At 49.6% G+C, this 17,365-nt stretch overlaps 1 protein-coding gene across 4 annotated transcripts in view; it reads right to left on the minus strand.

The window, feature by feature from the left end:
- The window catches only part of DHRS12 (dehydrogenase/reductase 12), a 40,810-nt gene extending 23,970 nt beyond the window's left edge, over positions 1 to 16,840 (minus strand). The window contains exons 1-3 of one of the 4 annotated variants that reach the window (XM_043478348.1): positions 16,533 to 16,840; positions 5,994 to 6,127; positions 3,578 to 3,660 (exon numbers count right to left, since the gene is read on the minus strand). In XM_043478348.1, coding sequence (XP_043334283.1) covers positions 3,578 to 3,660; positions 5,994 to 6,127; positions 16,533 to 16,588 — 273 coding nt within the window. In that variant the 5' untranslated portion in view covers positions 16,589 to 16,840. The remainder of the gene's footprint in view (positions 1 to 3,577; positions 3,661 to 5,993; positions 6,128 to 16,532) is intronic. The other 3 variants (XM_043478344.1, XM_043478345.1, XM_043478346.1) reach the window with 3 other exon arrangements.
- Positions 16,841 to 17,365: the final 525 nt, after the last annotated feature.

Consider the following 17,365-nt stretch of genomic DNA (forward strand, 5'->3'; position numbering starts at 1 on the left):
TGTAGGACCCCCTCCCACCCTGCAGGGCTGCGAAACACTCACACAGAATCCAGGTCTGAAAAGCAACAAAATTCAAATGAACAACAAAATTCAAGTGAGCTAAAATCAATTTTACTCTGATCATCGCACAGTCTCCTTGAGTTTCCTAGAAGCACCCAAGGCATCTCAGAATTATATAGCAGCAGCAGCAGGGAACAGGGAAATCAGCCATGGAGCCTGGTGAAATGAAACATCCTGAAAAGGTGAAAGGAACCGTCTGGCTCCCTCTGCGAGACACTAGGAAGACAGAAGGCACCCAGAAGAGGCCAGCTGTCCTCTGTGACCAGGAGAAGGAACCAGCCAGGTGCTCGAGTGTGAAAAACCCAGGGGCCCAGGTTGGAACCCTGGCCTGGAAACTAGATCCCACATGCTGCAATAAAGAATTCACATGCTGCAACTAAAGATGGTGCATGCTGAATGGAAACTGAATAAAACAATATCACCTCTAATTTTCAGATGAGGAAACCGAGGTTCAGGAGAGCTAAGCGCACTGTCTAGCCCACAAGGCTTTGGTGAGGGCAGAGCCCAGCTCCTCCCCTCGTGCCCCTGACAAAGCTTCACAGACAGAGAGGAGTCGCTGCTCCTGGGGTCTCCTCCTCTGTCCTGTGAGCCTGCTCCTCCAGCAGCCCCCCCACACTCGCTGCCGCTCCATCCACTGCCCACAACTGAGGGGCCCACAACTCCAAGTTTTAAGCTTTAAAAAAAAATTTTTTTTAATTGAAGGATAATTGCTTTATCAGCAATTTGCCAACAAAGGTCTGTCTAGTCAAAGCTATGGGTTTTCCAGTAGTCATGTGTGGATATGAGAGTTGGACTATAAAGAAAGCTGAGCATCAAAGAATTGATGCTTTTGAACTGTGGTGTTGGAGAAGACTCTTGAGAGTTCCTTGGACTGCAAGGAGATCCAACCAGTCCATCCTAAGGGAAATCAGTCCTGAATGTTCAGTCAAAGGACTGATGCTGAAGCTGAAACTGCAATACTTTGGCAACCTGATGCAAAGAGTTGAGTCACTGGAAAAGACCCTGATGCTGGGAAAGATTGAAGGCGGGAGGAGAAGGGGACGACAGAGGATGAGATGGTTGGACGGCATCACCAACTCGATGGACATGAGTTTGAGCAAGCTGCGGGAGTTGGTGATGGACAGGGAGGCCTGGCGTGCTACAGTTCGTGGGGTCGCAAAGAGACAGACATGACTGAGCAACTGAACTGAATTCTTTATAATGTGTTGGTTTCTGCCATACAACACCGTGAATCAGCCGTAAGTATACATATGTCCCCTCCCTCGTGAGCTTCCCTCCCACCCCCCGTCCCACCCCTCTAGGTCGTAACAGAGGAGCAGAGCCTGGAGGAGGCACTGAGTCAGTGAAACCACACCTCCCGGGATGGGCAGAAGGTATCGCCAGCCCTGGACCGCCGAGCTCTCAGTGAGTGCTGGAGACCACTTACACAGATGAAAGAGGAGAGGATTTGTCAGGGGTTTGTGTGCGGGGATGGGGGCAGGCTACAAGTTGGGGGCCCCCTCTCCCCACCCCAGGAAACATGCTGGTTCCTGCTTTTGGTTCTTCCTCCCAAAGATGGTGCTATTGGGTATAAGGAGGGGCTCAACAGCATCAGCAGAACGATACTGGCATCTTTTTCTATATAAATCCACTTGGTAAAGAATACAGCCGAGCCCAAGGAGGGCTGGAATCCAGGCAAGCCCCCCCCGCCCGAGGCCCGAGATCAGTGTTCCCATTACGTCCTGCAGCAGCACCCCCAAAGGTACCAGCAGGCAGACAGCCAGCCTTCCACCTCAAGAACTGCAGCCCCCAGATCGCGGCCCCACTTGCCAACGCAGAGGGAGGTTCAGAGACCTTTGTGCTCATGGCTGGCAGGAAGCCTCCGGGGGCATCTGAATGGCGAGAGGCTGCCAAGTCAAAGGGAGAAGGACAGCCTCTTGCCTTGAAAACATTACTTCCAGATAAAGGATAACCCTCATGGGCAGAGGCAAAATACTCCATTCTAGACTGGGGCGGATTTTTTTTCCATTTGGCCACGGCCCACGCCTGCGGGAGTGGGGCACTGTCCGCCCCTCAGCTGTGGGCAGTAGATGGAGAGGCAGCAGGCGTGGGGGCTGCCGGAGGAGCGGGCGTAAGGACAGAGGAGAGAACTCCCGGTGGGACTGGAGGCAAGACGTCCCTGGTGGACGTGCAAGGGGCCCGTCACTGCCGGCCAACCTGCTCCCCTCCACAGGACCCTGGGTTCTCCACCGGGGCCAGCTCCTCGGGGAAGCAACTGCACGGTACACAGACCCCACATCCAGGCCCTGCTTATGTCAACGCTCTGCCTTCACTGTCCTCCAAGTCTTATGTTTTAATTTTTAATCGGAAGATAATTACTTTACAATGTTGTGTTGGTTTCTGCCATACAACACGACCCAGCCCTAAGTATACAATGTCCTCTCCCTCTTGGGTCTCCCTCCCACACCCATCCCACCCCTCTGGGTCATCACAGAGCACCGAGTTGAGCTCCCTGTGTTACACGGCAGCTTCCCAGGCTGTCTATTTTACACATGGTAACGTATATGTTTGGGTTTCCCTGGTGGCTCAGACAGAAAAGAATCTGCCTGCAATGCAGATTCAGCCATGAATCTGGGTTCAATCCCAGATTTCAATCCAGGGTTCAATCCCTGGGTTGGGAAGATCCCCTGGAGAGGCGAATGACTACCCACGCCGGTCTCTTTGCCTCGAGAATCCCACGGACAGAGGAGCCTGACCGGCTACAGTCCATGGGGTCGCAAAGAGTCAGACACCACCGAGCAACTAACACTTCTCCTTTCAATGTGTATGTTCCAATGCCACGCTCTCTATTCGTCCCACGCTTGCCTTTCTCCACTGTGTCCACAACCGTGTTCTCTGTGTCCTCATCTCTATTCCTGCCCTGCAAATAGGTTCAGTGAAGTCAGAAAGAGAAAAACAGGTGTAAGATAACAAGTACAATAACACAGGTACATGGAAGTCGTATGCTGTTTACACCAGGGTCCCCACACTCTGATTTTGCCCTGGGGCCCTGCAGATTATGGAGCAGGTCCTTGGTCCCAAGTGAGTCAGAGCAGGAAGCCCACAGAACTGTGCGCCAGCCTTGAACACTCTCGATAGGAAGCCGCTCTCATCAAGGCCGAAACGTCATTTGCGGTCCCTCTTTATCTGAAGGCCACCGGGTCGGTTCACAGCTGGGCTCACCCTGAGTCACCCTGGACATGCCTCAGTGACACGGCCTCCTTCTTGGGGGAGGGACCCCGGCAGGGCCCCCTCTGTGTCCTGTCGCCCAGGCAGGCCTTCGCCGGGGGAGTGGGGGTCACCGCCCCCATCACCTGGGTCCAGCCCAGCCCTTGAGAAGCGCGGCTCCAGCTCTTCTGTGGGCTGAGGCCGCCTCCCAAGCAGAAACCTGAACAGAGCTCTGCCAGCGCGGGGAGCAGGAGCGCGGCCAGGAGTCCCGCCCCCGCACTGCCGCCCCGCGGGCAGGAAGCCCCCGCAGGAGGGGCCCGGAGCCGCTCACCTGGTTCCCGCTGTCCCGGATGATCTCAGCTCTGGCACCTTCTGCTCGGCTGTGATCGCGACAAACCAGGTGAACTGTGCCACCTGGTGGAATCCAACAAAAGCGGCAGTGAGGGGCAGCCCCAGCGACAGCCCTGGAGACCAGCTCTTCCAAAGGCGGAATGAACACACGGGCTCACAGAAAGAGGACCCGACACGGAGACCGTTCTGGAAAGTCTGGACAGATGGTCCCCACAGTCAGAGCAGCAGGTGGAAAGGAGAGGGTGGTCCTGGAGTCCGTGCTCCTGCCTACCTGGGCTGACAGTGCAACTGGGGCTACATCCTGATTTTCTTTAAGGGTTTGAATACACCAAGGATGGGCTTCCCTGGTGGCTCAGGTGGTGAAGAACCCGCCTGCCAATACAGGAGACCCAGGTTCAGTCTCCAGGCGGGGAAGATCCCCTGGAGAAAGGAATGGCAACCCACTCCAGTACTCTTGCCTGGAGGATCCCACGGACAGAGGAGCCTAGCGGGCTACATTCCATGGGGTCGCAAAGATTAGACGTGACTAAGCGTGCACACACACATACGTCAAGGATAAGAAGGGTCAGTCTTGGTCACACCCTCATCCCTAGCATCTCATACGGAACCTGACACGCTGGTCTCAACCCAGCTGCACTTTAGACCCACCTGGAAAGTTTTAAGAGCTCCGGCTTAAGGATGTTTTAAAAGCTCCCCCAAGAGAGTCTAATGTTCAGCCCAAGTTGAGAAGCCCCTAATAGGCAGCTGGAATTTAACAAATATTTACTAAATGGTTGAATCCATAAACGGCACTCAAAACTATTCCAGCAAAAGTCACACCATCATCAATCAAGGCTTATTTAAAGGGTAGTGCCTTGGCTGCGGCAGTTAAGACATAAGCATTATGGACCCTGCTTTCTTCACCTAAAACACCCAGTTTTATTAAATAGGGTCTGTTGCACAGGAGGCTGCAGGCAAACCACATGACAGGCCCTCGGCTTGATCCTCCTCCCAGCTCCTCGGAGTACCTCCCAGTTGCTAAGATGCAGTTAATCTTCCCCTGCCTTGGCAGATAATTAAATACAGCTCCAAATGGCACAATACTCCCCTGGAAAATGCCTAACTTTGGAGGGGAAAAAAAATCTCAAGCATCTTGAAAAGTGATAAATTCCAAAGTTATTTCCCCAACTTCTGCCGGAACATCCATTTTTCCAGGAGAAGGGGCTCTGGAGAGGCATGGCTGACTTTTCTAGCCACCGCAGTACCGTTGAGTGAGCCGGGACAGTTGAGCTGATGCAGACAAGTTGGCATGTACCTGGAGGAAGACTTCAGCTGACTGAATAATTTACGGGCACCCAGAGAGCCTCCTTCTAGAACCAAGCTTAGGGAGGACAGAGAGGAGGCAGTTTCCAGTTGCTCCAACTCCAGAGACTGAAGACCAGGACCAGTAGCAAGGAAGAAGGCAGCTCACTGCACCGCCTTCCGTCATTCTGGGGGCTCTGTTCTCAACTAGGGCCCACGGCCAAACTGTGATAGACTCCCAGTCTCTCTCCCACCCCCATTCTCATTGATGAGACAGGAACTAGGGACCAGGTGTCCAAGTTTTGTGTTTTAAGTTTCCACTGGTGATTCAGATGCCTAGGGTTAACTGGAGCTCCTTACTGTTCTTAATCAGAAAACACTGCCACGTGGACGGGACCTCAGCTCTCCTGTGAATGAATGAAGTGTTGAGGACAGCTTCCTCCAGTCACCCACTCTGTCCACCTCTAGTCTGAAGCTTAATGCACAGCAAAGGTCCGTCTGGTCAGAGCTACGTTTTTCCAGTAGTCATGTACAGATGTGAGAGTTGGACCATAAAGAAGGCTGAGCGCCAAAGAAGTGATGCCTTCAAACGGTGGTGTTGGAAGAGACTCTTAAGAGTTCCTTGGACAGCAAGGAGATCAAACCAGTCCATCCTAAAGAAAATCAGTCCTGAATACTCATTGGAAGGACTGATGCTGAAGCTGAAGTTCCAATACTTTGGCTACCTGATGCGAAGAGCAGACTTATTGGAAAAGACCCTGATGCTGGGAAAGATTGAAGGCAGGAGGAGAAGGGGGCAACAGAGGATGAGATGGTTGGATGGCATCATCGACTCCATTGACATGAGTTTGAACAAGCTCCAGGAGATAGTGACAAACAGGGAAGCCTGGCGTGCTGCAGTCCATGGGGCCACAAAGGGTCAGACATGACTGAGCGACTGAACAAGAGAAAGCCAGCAGCTGTGCCAATCAGCACGGGGTCCCTGTCCAGGGCTCCCAGCTGTGCCGGCTGGGGCCTTCCCGACCCCCATGTGACACAGGGCCCTCTCCCTGGTGAGGACTGGCCGCAGGCTGCCCTCGGGGCCCAGCACACACACGACTTAGCAGGCTCCTCACCTCGCTTGGCAATCTCCATGGCGGTCGCTTTTCCGATGCCGCTGTTCCCCCCGGTGACCATGAAGGCTCTTCCAGGAACTTGGACCTCCAAGTCATCAGGGACAAAGTCCTTGGACGCAGACTCATAGCCACTCCTGGAAGCAGCAGACCCACAGAAGGAATGGACATTAAGGAGCAGGGAACACAACCTCCTGCAGTGAGAAAGCCCAATCCTGGGCTGGGCGCAGTGCTCTCCCCACCCGGCAGACAGCCCCTTCCGCCCTGGGACCCCGCTCTCCTCCCTGGTCTTGTGAACACCATCTTCTCAGCGCCTATACCATTAGTTTCCTGAACTTCTGAAAATACCTGGAGATTCCAACAGTTTGGCAGCCAAACTATTTTTCTCTGACTGCCTCTAATACCAGGAGGTGCCCCTGCCCCTTAAAACATTCTTTGAAAGGTTTTCTTATTTTTATTTTTTTGGCCTTTTCCCCCACATTGGGGCGAATGGAGAGGAGCTCAGGAGACCAAGAGCATCACGCCCACTGCACCCCAGGACAGGTGTCCCTCCCCAGGTACAGAAGGACCACAGCAAAGTGGGGAGACGTGCAATTTGGGAATGAGGCGGGGCAGGTGCAGTTATGCGAGGGCTGCACCCCTGAGAGGAAGCAAGGCTCCTTCAGGGCCTCAGGGTGTGTGCTGAACACTCGAGGGGGCACCGTTTAGGTCATAATGATGGCCCATTTGTATCTGCATCAGGACAACTTTCTGCCAGATTGAGAAGGAGGTGCTTTTTCCAATTGACCCAAAGGCATCATATTGGTCAGAAACAACTCTGGGGGACTTCCCTGATGGTCCAGTGGTTGAGCCCACACTCCCAATGCTGAGGGCACTTGTTTGATTCCTGGCCAGGGAACTAAGATCCTGCATGTTGCGTGGTGCGGCCAAAATAAATAAGTAAGATGAAGAGATAAAGAAAGAAAGAACTCTGAATTCTTCAACTGCTTCTCTCTGCTCTTTGAGACTCCTCGTCTACCTTGACTGTCCTAGTAGTCAATATTCCTGGTTACGGCATTGGCTGGGGGAGTGGAGAGGGATTGGCAGGAGGAGACCCTGAGGTCAGAGCTCGCCCCACACTCCGGCAGGCTGGGGGTCTCAGCCTGTTTCTCTCGCCCAAAGAGCTGATTCTCTGCAACATAGGATGCAACTCTTCTCCCCGAGGGTTCTGGGAGGCGCCCGGTGCCCTCCGCATGCCCTATTTATGCGCAGACTGCCAGCAGCTGGTCTCCTGCCCCACACCCTAGTACAGCACAGCTGCCAACTACAGGCCTGGACGCCAGTGAAGAGGGCCAAAGAATGTTTATGAGCCCAGGTTTGGTCTGAAGTCATTGCCACAGGGGCGGTCATTGCCCCTGGTCTCACAGTCAAGAGACCAAGAAGAATGTTATTGCTGCTGTTCTCACCATCTGGAACTCTTCCAGACATCCAGGGCAGCTTTTCATCGCCTCGGCTGTGAGCCGCCCACTTAGTGGGGCAAGCAAGGCTTCTGACTGTTCCAAGGCTTCCTGAAAGGCCAACTTGAAGCTCAGTGTAATCTCAATCATAAAGGCTTTGGAGCCAACAACCTGGATTTAAATCTCAGCCCTGCCTCCTAACAGCTGTGCCGTCTCATATGTTGTTTTAACCCTTCTGAGCTCCAGTCTTTTCATCTGCACAAAGGGATGTTAGAAGCATAAAGCTTCTAACAGAAGCTACTTCTTGGGCAGCCTAGGTGAGATAATTATGTAAAGCATCTATCATATGCTTTGAATAAGTTAAGAACTCAATCCCAGGTGACTCAGTGGTAAAGAACCCGCCTGACAATGTAGGAGACAGGAGTTCAATCCCTGGATCGGGAAGATCCCCTGGAGAAGGAAATGGCTACCCACTTCAGTATTCTTGCCTGGAGAATCCCATGGACAGAGGAGCCTGGTGGGCTACAGTCCATGGGGCTGCAAAAGAGTCAGACATGACTTAGTGACTAAACAACACCATAGTTTCTATTATTACTACTAGTATTAATAATAATATTAGTATCTTTCATGTTCAAAACAAAGTTCATTTGCTTGCTCCCCTCCCCTGTTTGCCCACCAGTCCTTCAAATCGTTAGGGACTCTGAGAGTAACTTAAACTATAACCAAAGATGAAGCTGGAAGATTTGGTTTGCCTCGGGTGGACGTCCCAGAATCACTGTGAAAAGATTTTCTTGCAAAGGAAAAGAGGTTTCTTGGAAAGAACCCAGGATTAGGGGATCAGTGATGAGGGGCCCAGGCAGGAGAAGGCTCTGGTGGAGAGGGAGCGGGAGCTTTCAAGAAGAGCAGGCCACAGAGAACACACCCTGGCTAAATGCCCCACAGGGACCAGGCCCCAAGACCCCTCCTCCCTGGGCAGGAAGCTGACACACAGCTAGAGGAGACTCTAGCCTCTGGGTTACCACGTTGATCCTATTAGGGAGTAAGGTTTGCTGAGGGTGGCTCCTGTGGATTAAAGTCTTCCTCAAATCCCAGGCTGTGAGCCAGCTGCCAAGTGGGTGGAGCCAGGCTGGCCTACAGGACATGTCATAACTCCCTTTGTCCTTTGTCTTCAACACCAAGATTCCATCCTGATCCACCCTGATCCAATCCGATGTTAATAAGATTTAGCTTTTTTCTTATCCTCCTGCCCTCTCTTTTTATTTTTATAAAATCCTCATATCAGTCCTTATTTTTCAGATGCAGAGAGAGGTAAATGACTTACCCAAGACCATGGGATGGTAGGTGATAAAGCCCACAGGGGTTTCCATACTCTCTACACTGAGCCTAGGAGTGATGCTCAGCCTCACCAGTGGTGCTCAGAAAAGTGGTCCCCAGACAGGCAACATCAACATCACCTGGGAATCTTTCTACAGAGTCAGAAATTCCAGGGTGAGGCCCAGCAATCAATGGTTTCACATGCCCTACAGGAGACTGATTCAAGTTGAGCAATCACTGTACTTAGTGTTTCCTGAACCCCTGAATATAAGAATCACCAGGAGGCAAGGTCCCCCAGTTTACCCAATATGGAATTTGCTAAGGTTCCACCCACACCTGCTAGGTGCTTACAAGTCAGTTGTTTTTTAATTGCCCCTGGTAATTCTTAGGTTCAGGCAAAGTTAAGGAAACTGTGACTAGATCCTGCTGCCTGCTGCTGCTGCTGAGTCACTTCAGTCGTATCCAACTCCATGCGACCCCATAGACGGCAGCCCACCAGGTTACACCGTCCCTGGGATCCTCCAGGCAAGAACACTGGAGTGGGCTGCCATTTCCTTCTCCAATGCATGAGAGTGAAAAGTGAAAGTGAAGTCGCTCAGTCGTGTCTGACTCTTTGCGACCCCATGGACTGCAGCCCACCAGGCTCCTCTGCCCATGGGATTTTCCAGGCAAGAGTACTGGAGTGGGTTGCCATTGTCTTCTCCAATCCTGCTGCCTAGGGGCCCAATATAAGGAAGCTTTATAAAAATCCTGCTGTGCCAAGAAAAAGCATTGTAAACCCAAACTACAGACTCTTCATTGGAATCAAAGTAAAGTATTGTCTTTCCCTCCAATTCACAAAATGCACAACAGCAGGGAAAACCACCTAAGCTTACACCCCTCCTACCCCACAAAAGAGTTTGGGGAGAGACTTTCAGAAGCCTGCTTTCCCGGGGGGCAGAAAGCTGACTCAAGCTCTTCATGATGCATTCTGTATAACACGGAAAGATCCAGCAAATGGTGGTCACTATGAGTACACCCCTTCCAAAGAAAGAGGCGGCCACTGTATTCACCTAAATTCAGCGGGTCAGGGTTGACAGCTACACTGTTGGAAAGAAAAGCCAATTCTGAGTCCTTGATTGATCTGTTTTTTTGACTTTAACCTTCATTTCCCATTGCTTTTGTTATTATAATCATACATTATTACCTGCCCTTATAGTTGTAGTTTAAATTATACAGGGAGCCCTGCCCCTCTGCCTGAAGAGATTAACACATACCTCCTTCCAGGAGATATTTGCAAGATAATGGTTTTTACTTCCTCAACTCCTCCCCCTCTCTGTCCTATAAGAGAACCTCACATCCAGACCCCAGACAAGACGGTTATTTTGAGACATTAGTCTGCCATCTTCTCCATCAGCTAGGCTTTCCAACTGTATTCCTAGCCTCGACACCTGGTTAATGGGCCTGTCATGTGGCAAGCAGACTGAACTTGGACTCAAATTTGGCTTAGCTAGCCCAGAAGCCTTGCTGCTTGTGGCTACCCGGCCCTGGGTATATATCAGGGAATATTGGGGCAAGGCCTTAGCAGCTGCTGGGACCATTTGTCCTGAGGATCTTCCCTTCAAGATTCCCTGACGTGGCAGCAGATTCTCCAGTGCTTGGCAGTAGAGGCAAGGAACCAACAAATTAGGCATTGATGGGACTCAATTTTGTAGGGTAAGTCTCTCCAGTGTGCACACTGGAAACATATCTCCACCTCAATTTGGGCTTTTCCTTTAGAGGACAAGCCAGTTTGGGTGGGTTACCCTGTTGGGGAGGGGAATTGTTGTTGGACTGTACCTGAGCTGGAACTGGTTCACTGGGGAACTAGTTCTCATAGGGTTAAGCCTATCCTAGTTGGAATTAGTTCACTTGTTTTGTAGGATAAGTTTATTTACCTGAGTTGGGAACCTGCTCAGTTGGAATCAGTTTATTGGGGAACTAGTTTTTGTGGGGTAAGTCTACCCTAGTTGAAATTCTTTGATTTGTAGGGTAAGTTTGGGGGTTGGGGGCCAATTTGTTGGTGTTATCAATGCTGCAATTTTTGTGTGGAATTTTTTATATTGGAATTGCTATTCATCTTTTGTGTTTTGGTGTGGTCATACTTTTAAAAATGGGAAGTATTCCATCAATAAATGGGAATTACTCCATCTATCTTGAAGGAGAGCCCTTTTGGGCATATATTGGATAAATGGGCAAAATAAAATTGTAAGCCTATGACTATGCTACTATAATGGGGTGTGGACCCAATATATGTTAGGATCAGAAGAGCAACGGACCCTGAATGGCTCACTCAACTATTAGGCAATCTCACAATTGTTTTGCAAAAGAGCAGGGAAAAGAGATGAGATTCCATACATAGAAGCATTTATGCTATTGCATCAGGAGAAAAAGGAGTCAGAGAACTACTACCTTATCGTGCAGAGGTCTGAGAGAAAACCCAACGGGGTACCTAGACAAAAGAGCTTAAACAAGAACAGATAAAACAAAAACCAACTGATGATCCATCATAGTTTCTAGAAAGGGTTTATCAAGTTTATAGGTGCTACACAGATACAGACCCTGAGGCCCCTGAGAATGTAAGGATGATAAATATGGCCTTCATCAGGCAAAGTGCTCCAGAGATTTAAAAGTTATAGAAATTAGATAGTGTATTTGAAATGAATCCTTCTCAGTTAGTAGATGTTGTTCTTAAAAGTATTCAACAGCAGGGAACAGAGACAGAAGGAGATGCAAAATGGAATACAGGTTTTCGGGTAGCAGCACTAAAAGTAAGTGACCTAAAGGAGGGCTCCCAGCGGCTCAGTGGTAAAGAACCTGCCACCAAGGTAGGAGATGCGGGTTCAGTCCCTACTTTCAGGTCAGAAAGATCCGCTAGAGAAGGAAATGGCAACTCACTCCATTTTTCTTGCCTGGAAAATTCCATGGACAGAGGAGTCTGGCAGGCTACCGTTCATGGGGTCGCAAAGAGTCAGACATGACTGAGTGATGAAGCACACGTGAAACCTAAAGGTAGGCCACCACTGGGGAAGGAAGAACATGCTTACTGCTGGGAGGAAGGACACGGGAGAAGAGATTGCCCCAAACTAAAAAATAATCAAAGGAGGACAGGAGCCCCAGGTCACGCTGACAGTGGGGAACAAACTGACTGACTCTAATTGATATCACTCTCCTTTGTAAATTAAAGGCTCAAGTAACCTTTCCCCAGAACAGCTTGACATTAGGGTCCCACCAGGGCTTTTTTGATCTTGTGCCTTTGGAGACTACACCTCCAACTTGGGGAGCTTCAGCTCCATTTGGGGGGGCTTTAGCTCCAATTTGGGGTGTTCTCCCTGTGAAGGGAAATAAGGTGCTTTGGACAAGGGTCACAAGTCTAGTGGGACTAGGAGGTCACATTTGAGGCAGTTTTGCCATTTGACTCTGAAGGTGACTTTCTGGCTGGTAAGGTTTTTGTTTGATTTGGTTACTTTGAGCACAAAGGCTTCTAGTACTAACTGCTTGAGCTAAAATGGGAAGCACTTCCTCTAAGGTTCCACTCCCACCTGGGAGCCCCTTGGGAAGTTTTAATGACTGGCTGAAATCTAGGGAAGATCCTCAAAAGTGTTTGTAAATAGATTACCGAAATGGGAAGCCATGGGTCTGACTAAACTAGCCATAGCTGATATTTACAGCCTAGCAGGAAATTTGGAAGAGACCTTCTCCTCTAAGCTAACTTTCCAACATAGGTAAATGGGTATGTCAATCCTTCAGTATCATTGAGGTAGCCACCCAATTCTTTGAAGAAAAAAGAAAAAAACCTGTCCTTATTGGGACCAGAAGTATGGTTCCAAAAAAATAATCCAAAACCTACTAATCCTTTTACCACTCCCAAGACCTTCCCTGTTTATCTTAAGAGGAAGTTTGTAAGTATTAATACAACTTAGCAACTAAACAAGAACAACAAAGTATTATAAAGGGGAAAAGAAGTTATCCTAAGAAAAAATTGCCTGTATCTTTGCAAATGTTCTACTGGGTCTTCTCAGGAGCCCTTATCTCCACCATCTTTTTAAAATGCAAATTTTGAAAAAGAGAGTAATTTGGACTTGCTTTCCATAAATATTAGTAAAAAGAGTTTAGCCATCTAGATAAGTGAACTTGATTTATTCCATCTGCCAGAAACCCAGTTTTAACCTGACCTCTTTTGCAGACTGATGGATTTTACATTGCTGTACCCAACTCAGGGCTAAAATCTTGATAAGAGAACAGAATTTGGCTTTTCTCTGTTAGAAAGACAAGTTTTGTTAAGATGTCAAACTACCTTTGATAACAGATTTTAAGTTCTTTACCTTTTAAGTTATCTATTTTGCATTTGCCTTTGAAATCTTTTATTGTTACTTTAGCTAAGTGAATAACTATTGTTTCACAGTGACTTATAATCCTGTTGTGTTTTAAAACCCTTTTGATGTTGTTTTGACAAAACTTCCCAAATCAAATTATAATAAAGTTTCTTTGACCTCTAGCTAAACTTTGGGATGCTTCAAAGGGCCTTTGAAACATCCCAAGGAAACATTAAACGCATTAGGTTCACTTGGTATGTTAAATTACAATGGGAAGTGTTATCAAATGAGTAATAAATCTTCTTAGGTTATATTTTATGGTAAATGATATTCTAGATATTATATGAAATTTTGATGTGTCCTGGAATAAAGTATTATGGTCATAATTCTAGTTATTATCTGAAAGTGTGGCATGTCACAGCAGTAACCTAGGTGCTTTAAATGTGGCTTCTTAAGTCTTTTTGTTATTATAGATAGTTATGATTTCACTTTGATGCCATTGCAAAAACGCCTCCCCTTCAAGAAGATTTATAAAAAGGACTTTTGGATAAATGTAAGTAATTCTAATGGCTTCACAAAGCTGTTAACAAAAAGGATTAGTTACAGGGGAACTGAGTGAACTGGTAGACATGGTTACGGTTTTTGTGGTTTCTATATAAAGAAAATTACTGGTTTAAATCTGTTTCCCAGGGGTAAGGAAAATCTGCCCCTTAAACTAATTAATCATTGTTCTAATTTGGTCTTTGTTTCCCAATTGTTTGTGCCCTGTGCCTCCTTGATGCACTGTCATTGTCAATGTCACTAACTGCATTACTTATATCCTGTCTAATTTATAAGATTGTTGTCTCTTACAATACCCAGGGTGTAACCAGGCCTTGAACAAAACTTACATGGCTAAAAATAACATAAAAATCATTATAATAGTGTAATTCTAAATATGAGAAGAAGCAATGGGAGGGAAAATGTCTCCTGGATCATAATCAGGCACAAGATCCAGAGAATCTTTCCTTATTGATGGGGGTCAATGCAAAATTTAGCAACTAGAGTGGCATATCAAAGAATTTTTTTCCTGATCTGGGATGAGCCTTCCAGTGCCATGGGACCAGATTTGATCATGAACTGTCTCCCAAATACTGGTCAAATTCCTGACCAAGAGGGGAGGAGCTGAGAAATGGAGTATTTCCTGCCATATCAGTCATCTGCAGTTGGAATCTTCCAACATGAGCCAGTGAGCCCTGAGGAAACTCAGGAAGGAGATACCTGCCATCTAGCAGTCATCAGCCTTGCAGCCATCCTTACGGTGAGCCTTGAGGAAACTCAGCCTGTGAAAACACAGGATTAACTGCCCCAGATACCTGAGGGTACATATCAAGGAAATAATTTTAAAGAGCCCTGACTCTTGCATCTTCCCATACATAGAAAAGCCCTAAATTCCTAAACTTAAGATGCTGCCTCTGGGTTTGAAGTTCAGTATTCTACAGATATAAAGTGGACATTTTCCAAAGAGGAACGAAGAAAGACAAATCTTAACATCTGGGACACTGGCAACTGGCACGGATGGCCGCAAACACTTCTCAAAAGACCCATCTGATGAAGCAGTTAGAAAGTCGTCACCCTCTTTTTTTCCAAGATTGTTGAAGGGACATTGATAGTGGGAATTATTGCAGGGAAGAGCCAATTCTGACTCCATGATGGATCTGTTTCTTTGACTTTAACCTTTGTTTTACAATGCTTTAGTTATTATAATCCTACATAATGACCTGCCTCAGGGAATCCTGCCCCTCTGCCAGAAGAGATGGGAACACATCTCTTCCCTGAGGTTGGCCATTCCAGGAGATACTTACAAGATAATGGTCACTACTTCCTCAACTCCAACCCCTCTCTATCCTGTACAAGAATCTCACCCAGATGCGCAGCAAGGTGGTTATTTTGAGATTTGAGTCTGCCATCTTCTAGATCTGTTGACTTTCACAATAAAAGTCATATTCCTTGCCTCAACATTTTCCCTGGTTAACTGGCCTGTGTATAGCGAGGAGACTGCGCTTGGACTCAGTAACATTTCCCACATTTTCTGCAGCACTGCCCCTGAGGAGGGTCTGCACTTTTTCAAAAATGCTTCTGCAAGCCGTGAAGGGAGGAACAGCAGCTGTCTCCCCTTGGAATGATGCCTGGAGTCCTGGGACCATGGAAATTTGCCCAGGTAGCCTTGGTGCTGCTGCTGCTGCTAAGTCACTTCAGTCGTGTCCAACTCTGTGCGACCCCATAGACGGCAGCCCACCAGGCTCCGCCGACCCTGGGATTCTCCAGGCAAGAACACTGGAGTGGGTTGCCATTTCCTTCTCCAGTGCATGAAAGTGAAAAGTGAAAGTGAACTCACTCAGTCAAGTGTTCGACTCTTCGCAACCCCATGGACAGCGGAGCCTACCAGGCTCCTCCGTCCATGGGATTTTCCAGGCAAGAGTACTGGAGAGGGCTGCCATTGCCTTCTCCCAGGTAACCTTAGGAACTGATAAAAATACTGATAAAACTCTTAAGGAAGGGAAGAGAGGAAGTCTCTTGGAGAAGAGGGTTGCATAAGAGAAGAGCCTGCAGGATTTTTTTTTTTTTTAATAAAATATCAATCTAGGCCCCAGTGCACATCAATTGAATCAAAATGTCCAGTGGGAGGGCCTGAAAGCTGGTATCCTCAACAATTTTCTGCCGGTGATTTCTGGTTTCAAACAGGCATGAGAACCACTCGGAGAGACTAATTCTAACATTAAAAACCACCTCTCCACCTCCCAGAAGTGGCCACCCCTCAAAGGCCACAGTGAGGGGGCGGGTAGACTGGGGCACAGCCAGGGTGATCACGGGGCAATGGGAGGGGGGTGGGGGCAGGGACCATCAAGCAATGTTCAACAAGCTCACACTGGACGCGTGGTCTACACCCGCCCTGAAACTCGTGCCCGGAATGTTCCAGCTGGAGGGAGCGGTCCCAGTCCACAAGCCGCATTTTATTAGTAAGGACAAAAACACACCCAGCAAAGTACTAAGCGGAGTCTCAACTAGCAATTTAGAGCTAACCCCTTCTTACGCCGAAAACAGCCCCAATGAGACAAGAGCCAGAGCACGCCCAAGCGGGGAGTCCAGGAAACGCCCGGGAGGCTCGCAGACCCCTGGGCAGCCTGACGTCAGTGGGTGGGTCCCCCCGCGTACAAGCCCCGCCCCCGGGCGCCAGCCCCGCCCCTCGGGCGCGCGCCGAGCCCAAAGAGCGCCCCCGCGTTGGGTCGCGGCTGCGGCTGGTGGGCTGCCAGCAGGCGAGCACCTCCGTCGCTTGGTGGGTCCGAGTGATCGCAGGGGAGTCGCGGGCGCGTCCCCGCTCATCCGGCCCGCCTGCGCCGAAGCGGGCCGCGTGACAGCCGGCCGGCCTGCCCGCCCCCGGGCCGCGGGCCCCGGCGCGGTACCCCGCGCACCCTTACTTGGTGTATTCGCGCAGCCCCTTGGCGAACCACGCGGCGCTGCGGTAGAGGAGCATGGTGGGCCGGGCGCCGCACGCAGAGTCCCGCGGCCCCGCGCTCCCGGGCCCCCGCCCCGCCCTTCCGGGCCCGCCAGCGGTTACATCATCGCAGTTATGTAAACGCCACGGCCTCCGGGGCTGGTCCCCACTGGGAATGCGGCGAGTCTCGGTACGATGCGGAACGCCGCCCCCAACGCCCCGGTCCTGCCTGCCCTGCCGCGGCTCTGGAGAGCGCCCCACTCCCGCCCCGGCCTCAGAGGGCAGGGGGAAGGGAGGGCTGACCCTGCAGGGGGGTCCTCATGGGGGTGGAAGCCGGCGTCAGTACCTGTTGGGGGTTACCTGCCAGCTGGGTATCACTGGGACGCAGAGCTGGCACCGCAACGCACCTCCTCGAATCTGATGACCCAGAAAATCGTGTGGACTCAAAACGAGGAGGCTTACTGATACTAAAAAGATGCCTCCATCTGATGGGTTTTAGCATAGGGGTTACTGAAAAACTAGTATTTTCTAAGTTTCCACCTCTCTTATTTCACGAAATAGCCGCAGTAACTCAGCGGAGGGACAGCGCTTCCTCAGCAGGTGCAGTAAGTCTAAGGTGCACACAGTAACCCGCCTGGGGCGAGGCAGAATGGGTCTCCCGCCTGAGAGTAAGTCTGTCTCCGAAGTATAGGCTTTTGCCACAGTTCTGCAATGTCATGTAGTGTCAGGAAGGGGCCCTTTATCGCCTTCAAATCGTCATCCGCCTCCCCAATCCCCCAAGGCCAAATAACACACAGTGCATGTGGGGGAAAAAAA

This window comes from Cervus canadensis, chromosome 9, assembly GCF_019320065.1.
Source record: "Cervus canadensis isolate Bull #8, Minnesota chromosome 9, ASM1932006v1, whole genome shotgun sequence".
NCBI classification, from domain to species: domain Eukaryota; kingdom Metazoa; phylum Chordata; class Mammalia; order Artiodactyla; family Cervidae; genus Cervus; species Cervus canadensis.